General features: G+C 47.2%; 1 protein-coding gene across 1 annotated transcript in view; it reads right to left on the bottom strand.

The window, feature by feature from the left end:
• IL31RA (interleukin 31 receptor A) overlaps positions 1-14,229 on the bottom strand; it is an 883,863-nt gene that overhangs the window by 658,433 nt on the left and 211,201 nt on the right. The window contains exon 2 of the mRNA XM_086960638.1: positions 5,506-5,574. Coding sequence (XP_086816764.1) covers positions 5,506-5,574 — 69 coding nt within the window. The remainder of the gene's footprint in view (positions 1-5,505; positions 5,575-14,229) is intronic.

Genomic DNA, 14,229 nt, shown 5'->3' with positions numbered 1-14,229 from the left:
TCCATTGAGATACTGCCCTCATACCCTCTGAAAAGGACTGTTTAACTGCCATAGTTGGTGTCTGGAAAGGGAAGAGAAGCTGAGTGTCGTCAGCGTATGACACAGGAATGAATCCATAAGATCTCATAAGGTCCGCCAGGGGGGCCACATATATGTTGAAAAGCATGGGGCTCAAGCACGAACCCTGTGGCACCCCCTTGGTAACCTCCACAGGTGCAGAACGGAAAGAACCCATACTAACACTCTGTGTGCGGCCAGATAAAAAACTCCGCATCCAAGATAGCACTGAGTCCCCTACCCCCACCTCCATCAGGCGACTGAGCAAGATGTCGTGCAATATCGTGTCGAATGCTGCGGACAGGTCCAATAGCACCAGCATCATAGAGCTCCATTTATCCTGCGACATTCTGATGGTGTCAGTCAAAGAGAGGAGCGCTGATTCTGTGCTACAGTTGGGCCTGAAACTGGACTGGGAATAATTCAAGCCTCCAGTTGACTCAATGAAGTTCGACAAGTGAGTGTTGACATGTTTTTCCGTTATCTTGCTCAAGTGCTAGAGGAGAGATATGGGTCAAAGGTTAGATAATTCAGTCCAAGGGATGGTAGAGTTTTTACGGATGGGTCTCACCAGAGCCTTCTTCCAGTCCTGTGGTACCTCACCTTCCGAAAGAGAGAGGTTAACCAAGGATTGGACCGAGTGACTTGCCCTAAAGTGGAATCATTCGGGCAGGGATAAGGTCTGAGGGGGATCCTGTCTTAATTTGACCGGTTAGCGTCTCTATGTCGCTTAAACTGGCAGCTGGAAATGCCGTAAGCAAGATAGAGTCAGTGGACTTGGAACTCTGTGGTGACACAAAAGGGCAACATATAGGGCAATTTGTCTTGATAATTTTATCGTAGATCATCTCTATTTTGTTTGTAAAAAATAGAGAGATGTCATCACATAATTGTTGAGAAGACAGTTCAAGACTCTCACAAGCCGTAGGTTTGGTGAAAGATTGAAGGATTCGGTACCGCACCTTGGAGGAGTTGCCTGCCTCAGTTAATTGAGCGGCGATATGGTTTTTCCGTGCCAGTCTAATGTTTTATGATATATATAGACAGGGCAGTATGGTAGTCACTTTTGTCTTCCTCCAAGTGAGATTTCCTCCAGGCCTTTTCTAACTTTCTACAAGCCTGCTTGCAGGAGAGTAGTTGATCAATGTACCAAACCTCTTGACAAGGTGCGGGACGCTGCCTACATAATTTCATAGGAGCTAAGGAGTCAACCGCGGTGGAGATGGCAAGATTATACTTGGATAAGGCCAGCTAGATGTTATCAGAGGCTGTAATATGGGGCTCGACTAATGCCTCCTGGAAAGAGTCGGATGACACTTTGTACCACTGTCTGCACAGGAAAGGAGGGGATGGGGACCTTTTACTGGGTTTGTCCATGCCAAGTATGGAAAATTCCATAACAAAATGGTCGGACCAGTTCACCTGAGTGGGAGGGCTACATACAATCTTGGAGGAATTAGAGAAGATCATGTCCAATGTATAGCCAGCAGAGTGGGTGGGACCCTTGTTGTGTCATATTAGTCCAAGTAGAGATAAATCGGCTAAAAAGGACTGGGTTTCAGGGTTGTCAGGTAGATCACCATGCACATTAAAATCCCCTAACAATAGGAAATCGTTTCCGGATTTAAAGTGCGGGTAGACCAGCGCCCCTTTCCAGCAGGCCGTTGAGGGGGTATTGATCCTAAAGACCATTACTTCCATACTGGCAGTACTCCTTTGATCCAGTATGGAGACAGTAATCCCTTTTTTATAAATAATGGCGATACCGCCTCCAGTTTTAACGGGTCTATCTAGCCTCACCATCTTAAATCCCTCCGGGATGCCCAGGGTGATTGCAGGGACCGAGTGGGGTTTCAGCCAAGTCTCTGTCAGGAAGCACAGTTCAGGCTGAACAGTGGAAATTAGATCCCATACTTCAGTATGATGTTTAGGCAGAGATCGGGTGTTACATAAAAGGTTCTTCCACCTGTTCAGCGGGTGTGTGCCCTCCGTGAGAGACGCTATGGGTTGAGTGATACAGGAGGCCTGAAACCGACAATGTCGGCACCAGATCGGACCTTCTAGGCATGGCCAGGTTTCAGGGGCACAGCCTTGCGGGTGGCTGTCACGAAGCTTAGTAACTCCTGAATGGAATAGCTAACATGACAGTCTGTTTTACTGTCCCTAGCAGAAAGGACAGAATGGACAGAGTCCATGGCCCCTGGCCCCGTCCGGTCGCGGACGGGCGAAGACGGGCGAAGATGGGCTTCTCTTTGGCTTGTCTTTGGTGCGTCTTAGGCGCGTAGACGGCACTCCCCGTGCGCGCGAACGCTGCACGCTCGTAGATCCGTGAGGGCTAAATAGCCCTTGAGTTCCTGAGACTAGAGCGCTAACCGCTCCAGTGGTAGGGCGAAAGTACCTGGCTCTCCCTGTCCCGCCCTCCGCGCAACGGTACTGGCTACCGCGTCGGATCGGGCGGGCAGGAGCAGAGACTGAGCCCAGGCTTCCTTGTCAAGTGTCAGGTAAGTGCCAGGCTCCCCTTAATTATTACCGTATGGCACAACTAAAAGTTTTAAAATACAAGCAGTGGTCACAAAGGATTACATTTTTAAAAAATTCCAAGTTTTAAAATGTAGCAGCAGCGAATGGAGCTCTTAGACTCTACCTGAGGCGAGAAGCGGATCAGGAGAGACACTGCCACCGTCCTGCCACATGATGTAGACTTCTCTCTCCACCACCCAAGTTAACCTTCCTTGTCCTTACAATGATCATCTCTTGAGTCCTGGTACACTTGCGAAGTTTGCATGGCGCTAGGCAAGTCATATTTATGAAGCGTTCTTACTCAAAATCCTCCATTAAATAACCAATCCTTAAGTCCTTTACCAGAAGTTGACTTGAAGGAGTTTGTAACATATTATTTTGCTAACATGTATAATACACAAATTTAGTCTAAGTGGTTCAGCAGTCATTGAAGGCCGGATTCTAGAGGTTTTTGCTGACAAGTATACTTTAAGTGTACAAATATTGATATTTGAGGGGAAGGTTACAGAAAAGGTTCAGTTGACATTTCTGCCAGTGTGTCAGGTCTTACCACTTTAGAAGATATCTGTCAGTTATGGTGGGTTTCTATAGAGGTGGCATGTGTTTCAGAGGTTAGTCGAAGGAAAGAGGTAACAGAGCCAATGCTGGTGTGAAGTCACTAGCTTTTATGTTTTGTGAGCGTTCGTAAAATATTTGCATTTTTTTCCCCACACTACAGAGTTACTCATGCCATGAGCAAAAGGAACTGCCTCCCAAGGGTGAGAAACAAAAGACTAGACCTGTAAATTTCATGGTATGTATGGGAAGAACTTTCTCCATGCGAAACTATGTATTCCTCATAGAGAATCAAAATAAAGGGAAATTGTGTTTTTACACATTGTACATTATTTCTTCAAGGAGATGGTCGATCATATGGAAAATCCTCTCAAGTATGTATGGTTACCAAGGAACATGGCTAAAAATCGGCAAATTATTTAGGCTTCGCGTGGCACTCTCACCGGAGTCTGTGGGACCAAGTATACAAAAATCACATGCACTTGTCTACAGTGCACAACTGCAATATTTTGTGATTCATTCAGCCCACACGGCATTCAAAACATTCTTGGTTTGTATACATGTTATAGTCCACGCTCTTCCATTATTTCACAGGATCGCCAAGTCGCCTTTAAACCTCACACACTATATTAAAAATACAGCAGCAGATAACTTTGACTCAGAAGTCGCATCCTACAATCAAATGAACATCGAGACTAAGAACATAGATTCCCGCCTCCTTGGGAACTCCTCTATTGAGATTAACAACTGAGTTGTTCTCCTGTTCTTTTCATACATTGATTACTGCAATCACCCTTTAATTACTGTCATGGAGTGGACTCCCAGCAAAAATTCGGAGCAAACTTTAAAGGACACAAACTTTGCTACCCAACTAATTATTAGCTTGAAAATATCTCATTACTTTCTCCCGAAGGAGTGAAATAACACAAATGGTTGCAAATCAGAGGATCAAATTTAAAACTCAGGGGCCGATTAGGATTGCGGTGATTCCGCATCCTCCGGGCCGGCGGAAGCCACCGCCGGCCCGGAGGATACGGAATCACCGCTGCGGCCCTTCAATACACTCACCGCCAGATTAGGATCGCGGTGGGATCAGCAGCGTACGGCAGATCTGTCTGCCGCTGATCCACGGGGTGTTGGCCACAATTTGGTGGCGGTGTCTGCAAGCCGAATTACAATGTGTGTATACACATACTTTTCCATGGCGGATTGACCGCTGTGGAAAAGCATGTGGAAAATAGCTTCTGGGGGGCCCTTGCGGGCCCCCACGGTGTCAGGGGTGGGGAGGTGCACATGTGGGGTACCTATGGTACCCCCCAGCATTTGCATGTACAAGGCGGTGCCTGCCGTTTTGTGCATGCAAATGGAAAGCATGCATATTTAACCTTGCGGCGGGTGCTGCCGCAATGTTAAATATACAAGATGTGACCGCCAAGGTGGCGGTCACATCCTAATTCGCATGGAGGGACCGCCGCTGCCCCTGCGGATGGTCCCTCCACCTCGGGGTGGCGGACGGACGCAGGTCCGTCCGCCATCCTAATGAGGCCCTACGTGCGGCCCACAAGGCCTCTACTAGTATTTCCAGCATTTTGCCCTCCCTTGGTTTTTACTACTACATTTAATTTGAGATTTCTACAACAGTACAATTTATAAACTTAAACAATACCAAAAATAAATTAAAAATAAAACTCCCCATTTATTCTTTCTATAGACGAGTTAGATTTGCTTCAGAAGATTACCAGATGAGAAAAAACTTCCAGGGAGTTGCTCTAAACTCCTTTTAAAAATCACTCCTCATGTTTGCTATTAGTAAATGTGACACTCTTTCACAGCTTTGGAAGTTCAATCTTCTGGTCTTACATCCTATTCTTTTACCTATTCATTTCCATATTGGACTTGTGTTGTTTACAATGACGGGCACGAAAGTGCGATCTTTCCTTTAAATTAATGATCTAAGTAAACGATCCATGAGCCCCTGTAGATGTCCTGACTCTCGGTTGAGGAATTCTGGTTAAAACTCAATTATTGTACTAAGAGCAAGGCGTACCGCACATCCTACCTCAAAAGGCCTACTTTATGTTTGTGATCATACATCAGGAGAAACAATTCATTTGCACAAATATATTCTCCAAAGACTCATTTTTAGGAACATAACTAGCATGGAAGCTGGAAAGATAGCATGTGATATCTGGCCATATAAATGAATCTTCAAGAGAGAGTTACGGGCAACCTGCAGGGTGAAGGCTTGAATCTCTGCAGGGATGTCTCCCATGTTCATTACTTACATGTTAGTCTAAGAGCTGCGATCGGACACTTCTGTGTCAGAAAGGACATAAACCATTATTAATATTAAAGCAATAATACTTATCATACCTGCTAAACAGCTTCGGCACAGAACAGCCAGGATACAAACAGCAACTTTCAGCATTTCACCTGCCCCCACTGAAAAAAAGAAATGTTTAAAAAGTTCACTTCACTTCATCCTTCAAAGGCAATAATTCACATCAATTTGTGTCAATATTACTATTGCTACACATTCAGAAGCAGTGTCGTGTAAAAGAGGGACAAGCAAGGACAGGGTGCATCAATGGCACTGCATGTTGCTGTTTGACATTCGCTTGGCAAATAAAGCCAAATGGGAATAAACCCAGGAAATATTGTAAACACTGAAAAGCAATCCTAAAACTATACAATGAAAGGTTCAGAGCATACATACTTTGAAAAAAGATGCTGGCGTAAAGAGTGATACACTGAGATGATTACCGCCACTACTAATTATTATTACCTGTTTAGGGAAATCAATTGATCCTGTTCATTTTGCACATTTTGCATCTTTATTCTGTATGTTAAGCCTTTGAAGAGAGCATTTCTCCCTCCAAGTTTCTACAGAATATATCTCCTCATGCTTGTCTTAAGGTTTTGCAAGTGAAACCTATAAAGATCCCTGTAAGTGTTTGCTTGTTACCAATAAGATGTAACTTTCAATTCAGAAACAACCCTGTAAATATTGTCCTCCAAGACATAGGGCCAGATGTAGGTAGGCGAATACCGGTCGGTAACGGCCCAAAATCGGTAAAATCGCCCGTTACCGACCGGTATTTAGAAAACGAGATGTAGGTGTCAAAAATGTACCGAATCGGTAAGTATGAATCGGTAAAATACCGAATCTGTATTTACCGATTACATATTTTCCGAATCAGTATTTACCGATACCTTATTTACCGAGTCCTTATTCACCGAATTGGTAAATAAGAAATCGGAAAAAATGCCCATCGAGATGTAGGAAAGGATAAAAATACCGAATTCAATGAAATTCGGTATTTAAGAGTCGGTATTTACCATGGACTGAAAGCAGGTGGTAACCAGGTGCAAGCTATAAAAATGGGCCCAAAATGCAACAGTGTTGCAAGAATGGCGGCATTCTATGTTATTGCGAAGAGGCAAAGGCTACAGGCTGCAGGTCAGAGGGTATGGAGAAGGGAGGAGCAGGTGTACAGGCAGAGGATCACCCTGTTCCAATTGACTGAGCCTGAGATACTTCACCCCGATGCTGCACCCCAGAACCATCATGGACTTAATAAGGGACCTCCACCCATACCTGGATCACCCAACACCCAGGGCCCACGCCATCCCACCCCATGTGCAGGTGCTATGTAGCTTACACCTGCTTGCCTCTGGGAGCTACCAGAGTGTGATAGCTGCAGTAGGTGGTGTATCCCAGAGCTGTGTGTCCTGTTTTTCCAGGAAGTTTCTGGATGCCATGACGCAGAGAATGGAACATTACATCCGGTTCCCTGACACACCTGCGGAACTTGCAAAAACTAAAACTGACTTCTATGGACTGGCACACTTCCCGCATGTGATAGGCTGCATAGATGTCACCCACATTCCCCTATGCCCACCTGCAGCCACTAAACACATCTACAGAAACCGTAAGTCAAAGCACTCCATCAATGTGCAGGTGATATGCAATGCCGGCAACATCATCACAGACATAGTGGCCAAATTTCATGGGAGCACACACGACTCCGACATCTTCCAGAACAGCGGAATATACACAAGGCTTGTTGCTGGAGATTTTGGTGATGGATATCTGCTAGGTAAATAAGTGTAGCACACCCTAAAATGAATGGCAGATGAATGTGACATGCGAATGTAGCGGATGTAACTCTCATTCCCTCCTAGGCGATAGTGCATATGCCCTGCGTTCCTTTGTTCTCACACCGTACCTCAACCCAATTAACAGAGGCGAAAGGCGATACAATGTGGCACACAGGTCAACTCGCAACGTAGTGGAGCAAACATTTGGACTCCTCAAGAGCAGGTTACGCTGCCTCCACAAGAGTGGAGGTGCTCGACAGTACACCCCCATCCTGTGTTGCAAGATAATAGTGACCTGTGCCATTTTGCACAATCTTGCCACCAAAGAAGGCACAGAGGTGAAGGTAACACATCACGAAGACATTGATGATGACCAAGAACATGCAGACCCCCAAGCAACAGGACCAGCAGCAACAGATGGGAGATTGAGACTGACAAAAATTACACGTCGATATTGCTAGGTAATGTATGACTCATAGACAGGTATAGTTTTTGACAAGTGTAGTTTAATAGTCACTACATCATCATCACATAGGAAAAGCCATTGTCCATCAAAGCATATGTCCATGACTGCTTGTGCTCAGTTGCCGTCACTGTGTGCAGTCGTTTGGAACTGTGGCATTGGTCAGTGTTTACGTCCACACACCACATTGCGCGATTGATGTGGCTGGCTATCAATATATCGGCTGGGGCCTGACTCAGCATGGCTACGCCTGCCGCTCCTGCGCACCTCTGGTACAGGTGTGCTGGAGCCACTCCTGCTGGTTGACCCCTCTGTCTCCTCCACACCCATGTCACCAGCATTGCCTGTGTTAGTGGTTAGCATTTGCTCCATCGTAGAGGTCACCCTTCCCATGCCCCGTGTCAAGTCTGTGCAGCAGTGCACAATTGCATCCTGCATGGATATAGAGCGTCGGCAAAGTAGTGACGTAGCAGAAGCAAATATGTTCATTGCCTTTGTCTGCTGCTGCATGTACTGCCGCTCCCTGCCACGCTGTCGTTGATCCCTGTCCAACTTATCCAACAGTACACCCATGTATGTGGAGATGTCTGTTATCCCCTTTGATATTGCCTCCAAACTACATGCTATGTGGCCTATTCCTTTGTCCATGTTGGTAATTTTGTTATTCATGCAGCGAACCTGCCTATGCACGGCTAACAGTGCTTTGGCCTGCACGCGCTGCACTTTGACCATTGTGGCCTCCAGGCCACAGAAGACGCTCTCACCTTCCTGCCCCTCGCCACCCTCGCGTGCTCTCCTGCCAAGGACACTGGTGCGCGCAGCGCCTGCTGTAATCTGTGGTCAGGCCTTGTCGGCCACAGGTGCAATTGTTTGAGGTACAACTTCCTCATCCTCCGAATCAGAGGTTTGCAGGATCCTCTGAGGGGGCTCATCAGGCCTACTTGCCCTTCCCTGCATGGCCAACCTGGACGTTTCTATGGTTGTAAGCGGTGTGCTTAACAAATCAGGAGATCCAAACAACAACGGTGATTGTGGGACAGGTGTTGTGGCTCGCTCTGGTGATGAGGCTTCCTGGGTGGTGGTGTTGCCTCCTTCTACAGCGCTGTGACCTGTTTTTTTTTCTCTTTCTCCCTTCTCTTAGCTGCTGGTGCCCTCTCCTCCCTTGCTGGTGCTAGAGTGCGTGAGGACTCTCCTGTGGAATCAAATTGACATAGGGTCAATGTTTTTGTTCACCTGTGTGTATTTCTTGAATAAATCATTTACACACCTTTCCACAGTGTACATTGTGTGTTTGGTGATGTGTGTGGAATGCCTTGCAGAATCTTGTAGTGTATGCATTGCATCAATGTACTCATGACTACGTGTACCATGATGCGTTGCTGACACCAAGTATGAGCTGTGCAGCAGTGTAATGTTTCTACACAGTGGGGTACGGGTTCAAGTTAATGGTTGTGGATTAGGGTAAATGCCTCTTACCTTTTTTCTTTGTTGCTTTTGCTGTACTGTCCAGGTCTCCAATCCCATGGATGCATTCTGGCTCCATGGTGGTTTCTACAAGCTCCTCCATCTCAGTCAGCTTTGGTGCTTTGCCCCTGCCACATCCTGTCAGTCCAGCATCCTTTTTTAGTGCAGCGATCTTCCTCTTGGTTATGATGCGCAGGTCATACCATCGCTTTTTGATGTCCTCGATGTCCCGGTGGGTCACACCAATGGCATTCACTTTGCCCTGTATGCCAAGCCATATGTTCCTCTTCACAGTCTCTGCAACATGCAGAGACTGTCTCATGAAAATTTGGTTGTAGTGACTTACGATTTCCTCTACTGCCACCTGAAGATCTTCTTGGCTGAACTTAATCTTTCTTTTGCGCTCCCCACCATCCTTTCTTTGGGCCTTCATGTGACTCCATTCTGTAGCACTGCTTGGCTGTGGATGCTCTGCTCCTCTCACCTCAGCTCAATTGTTTGTTCAGTTGGTGTGCACCTGCATGGGTGTGGCCACTCCCAGGTACTGGGGAGGGGTGCTTCATTCTGATTGGTTGGATTCTCTGGACCTTGGTTGTGGGGTGTGTAGGGTGTCCCTGATTGGTTGGCAGGCTCACATGTCGTTTTTTGAAGTTTCCGATTCGGAAAAGCCAGGAGGCCCATAGGAATGCATGGGTTTCACCGATTCAGAATTTACCGATTCGGAATTTACCGATTCGGTATATACCTAAATGAAATACCGAGTCATTCCGAAACGGTAAGTTTTACCGAATTGTTTGCTACATACCATTTTCCGATTCTGAAATACCGATTCGGTATGAGTAGGTATTTAAGAATCGGTAAATGAAAATTACCTACATCTGGCCCTTAATGTTTAAAAGTGCCAATGTGGTGTGTTCGTTTTTTTTCTCCAATTAGCTCTTTATTGAAATGTAAGCAGCAATACAAAGGCGACCATCAGTATAGTGGTATCGGAGAATATGTATATATACAATGCCAAATAGGTTATCAGCAACACGGTTCTAGGCGTTGCGGTATTATCCACACTCAGTTTAGCTTCACACAGTGTCCCAGCCCACATCACTGGTGCACAGCGGTATAGGAGGAGTCGGGATGCCGAATCCTTCAACGTCAAATCCAGATGAGAAGGCACGAGGGCTTCCGTAGAGGAAGAGCACCCATCAAAGTGTCGCAGGCAGGGCCCACTCCCGACAGGGGTTCGATAGTAACAAGCCCAGCCTATCCCGTGGGGGTAGCAGGTACATGTGTGCACCTGCCCAGCTCTCAGGGAGTCTCTCATCTGCTTTAGCCTGTACTTTAGGATGTAAGCATCCCATGCATTCAGCGGGGGCGCCACCCCCTGTGGCACAGACCGTGTTCTCTACGGCACCGTTTGGACAGTCTCCCACTCAGCCAGAGTCCTAATGTTGGGGGAGTAGTGGAACTCCAGGGTATATCTACACAGCGTTTCAATGGTGCGAACCCAAGGTCAAGAAACCATCTATTCTTCCGTGTCTATGTGGTCAGCCCGAGGAGGCAGTACAGTGGACCGCACTGCAGTGGATGGTCCATAATGTCCGCCAAGGCCCGAGTAATTCCCCCCACTACTGACTAGTCTCAAAGGGGTATCACGCCATGTGATAAAAATCAGCATCGGGACCTGGGCATCGGGGACACCTCAAGGGGACAGTCGGAAAGATGCAGTGTAGGCGCTTCGGTAAAAAATACAATTGGTGGACATAGTTACATTGAGGGTATTTGAGGAGACAGTTCCTGGAGATACCGCTCACCTATTCCAACACACCCGCCCATTTCATATCAGTGAACTCCTGACCCCGAGACCTAACCCCTCTGTCCCTGAGACCCTGCCGAGACGGGGATTGGAGTTTCAGCAATCCTCCATATAATAGTGTGAGTGACTGCACGTCTACCTGTTCCGTGTCCCAACCAGGCACGGCTCCAGGAATTTTTATTTGGGTGGGCCAAGGGTGAATTTGGGTGGGCCACTGCGGGCTCGATTTGTCGCATATATGTCTAGGCAGACCTGCTTCAGGGCCCTCCTTTATCTATTCTTAGTCTTACAAGGCCCAGTAAAACGCACTCTTTTCCAAATCTCTTTCTAAATATTATCACTCTCAAAAAGTGTTTTTTCCATGTAATGTTCCTTTGATGGGAAGAGGAGGTTTCTGAGGTGGGAGTATCAGGCAAGTGACACTTCACGGGCTTCCTCTGTGGGAGCCTTCAGGGAGAATCCCTCTTCATTACTACCCCCACCTGACCCTGGACTCTGCAACGCACTCCCTTACAGGATTGATTTTCCACTACTCCTCTCCAGTGCACCTTATCTCACGGCTGACCTTGGGCCTAAGCCCCATATCAGGCACCATCGGGTTCCACTTTAATTTTTCCTGGTAAAAACATTAGTAAAATCACCTTCAAACTTAAAACATTGAATATAGCAGTAAATATAATTAGCACGCACTTTAAAGTATGTTCCATAGTAGCCCTTATGACCTGACTGCTAATTAAATAAACAAAAACAGACGGCCATGACAGGGCCAGCTTCAGCGCTGATGCGAAAGTCTTTTTTGGCGCTGCACCAATAACTTCTGTCTCCGTAAATACCTTTACTACCATCTTCCAACAGTGCCCCTCATCCCTCCATGGCCCACCTATTGACCTCCTCCTCGAATTCCCTCACTGCCACATGCCACAAGTGCCCCTCATCTTCCCATAGCTCCTCCCCCTTATGACCTTCTCCTCGGATTCCCTCACTGCCACCCTCCACCAGTGCCCCTCATCTTCCCATAGCCCCTCCCCCTTATGACCTCCTCCTCAGACTCCCTCACTACCACCCTCCACCAATGCCCATCATCTCTCCCCAGCTCCCCCCTCCACCCATGACCTCTTCCTCGGATTCCCTCACTACCACCTTCCAACAGTGCCCCTCATCCCTCCATGGCCCCCCTATTGACTTCGGATTTTCTCACTGCCATATGCCACAAGTGTCCCTCATCTCCCCATAGCCCCTCCCCTTTATGACCTCCTCCTCGGATTCCCTCACTACCACCCTCCACCAGTGCCCCTCATTTCTCCCTAGCTCCTCCCTCCACCCCATGACCTCTTCCTCGGATTCCCTCATTGTCACCCTCCAACAGTGCCCCTCATCTCTCCATGGCCCCCCTATTGACCATCTCCTCGAATTCCCTCACTGCCACATGCAACAAGTGCCCATCATCTCCCCATAGCCCCTCCCCCTTATGACCTCCTCCTCGGATTCCCTCACTACCACCCTCCAACAGTGCCCCTCATCGCTCCAAAACCCCTCCCCACTTCCTCCTCCTCGGATTCCCTCACTGCCACCCTCCAACAGTGCCCCTCATCGCTCCATAGCCCCTCCCACTACCTCCTCCTCAGATTCCCTCACTGCCACCCTCCAATAGTGCCCCTCATCTTTACGTAGCCCCTCTCTCATATGCACTTCATTTGTTGTATAGCACTACTCAAATCAGTGTAATCTGTGTCAGTACTTTACAACAGGCACACATTATACAGAGACAATGAATCATACAAGCATTTAAATCAGTCTACAGGGAATGTCACATTAGCCAATGAGGATTACAAAGTGTAGGGATCACATGTCATCCATACTGGTGGGCAGTATATTTTGAGGGTTTGGTCTGGGGAAACACAACCTTAGGATTTAAAGAGTATTCCATGAGGGTCAGCTTTACTGATAAAAATGTATATCTGCCCAAATAAACTCATTTTAGCAACATTTGAATAATGAAAGACTGAGGAAGTTCTAACTATACCACAAAACAAAAAAAGCGAAGTTCTTACTATACCATTCATGTTTGTATGCAGCTCTTTGGTGATAGTTCGTTGGTCACTGTCCTATGTTAGGATTGTAACTTCTCAACTGCAAGTAACACAAGGATCTCTGTGACAAAGGCAGTAACCCACTTAGCTTCCACAAAAAATACAGTTCATCTTCATTTAAACACTACTAACAGACAAATGATTGATCTCCAGTAGGTTCATTAATCACTAGCGTTATCTGGGCATTTTGTATTGTCTTATCGTTGACATGCATCAGCCATGATAATGATAAAAACTGTTTAAATGACGCGCACACAAAGTATGTGTCGTGCTGGGCCTGTGCAGATTTTTAAAAGAAAAACAAAAAGTAGCTCATTCTCTTACCTACTACTCCATTTGTCAAACTTTGTCTCACAGGCAGCCTGATGTGATAAGCAGCTGTGGGGGTCAAGAAAGGTGAATAGGAATAAACACACTTATTTTCTCCTGCGCTGCATAGAAAAAGAAATATCCACACAGCAGTACAGTAGGCAAAGGTTACCAAAGGTTGCCATTGTCAAAGAATGGATTTGTCGCCTTTCGCCATGTGGAGATGAAGGGGTGAAAAAATAAACAAAGCCTCGTTTATAAGTAATTGGTCTTTTAAAGACCTGTAAAGTACTCGTGTGCGGCCGTGATAATCTCAAAAACTGTGTGCGTGTGCGCCCAGGAAGCTGTCTCAGCCCGGGCACGCGCGCACACACACACACACACACACACACACACACACACACACGCACACAGCCCTTGGAGCCCAATGCCATCAAGCCCTCACTGCGAGGGCCGAGGGTCCTGTTTGGTTGGGTCAGGCTCATGTTTGGGTAGGCCTGGCCCACCGGCCCACCCCCTAGAACCGGGCCTGGTCCCAACAGCAGCTGCATGTGGACGCAGCCTGTTCAGCGCCGTCCGGCCCACACTGCCCCGATGGCAGCCACCAAGGAGTTATAAGTAAAGAATTGGCCTTCATGTATCTGGCAACTCTGCCATAGCTCTTGGGACGTCCTCAAGAGTTGATGTTTGTACATGTCCCAAGTGTGAGAACGGCTGCCTCAGTCCACCTGCTCGTGTCGTGTGAAAGTGCAATCTCATGAAACGCCAGGAGCACCCGCAGAGGCAAGGCAGCCGCTTAGAACTCGTAGTGCGGGGCACCCAGAACCCTTCTCTCCAGAGGAGTGCACAGTTTATGTAAG

Source organism: Lissotriton vulgaris, chromosome 3_1 (genome assembly GCF_964263255.1).
Source record: "Lissotriton vulgaris chromosome 3_1, aLisVul1.2, whole genome shotgun sequence".
NCBI classification, from domain to species: domain Eukaryota; kingdom Metazoa; phylum Chordata; class Amphibia; order Caudata; family Salamandridae; genus Lissotriton; species Lissotriton vulgaris.
Note: the sequence above shows the minus strand (reverse complement) of the source record. Positions and strands in the feature narration are given on the sequence as shown.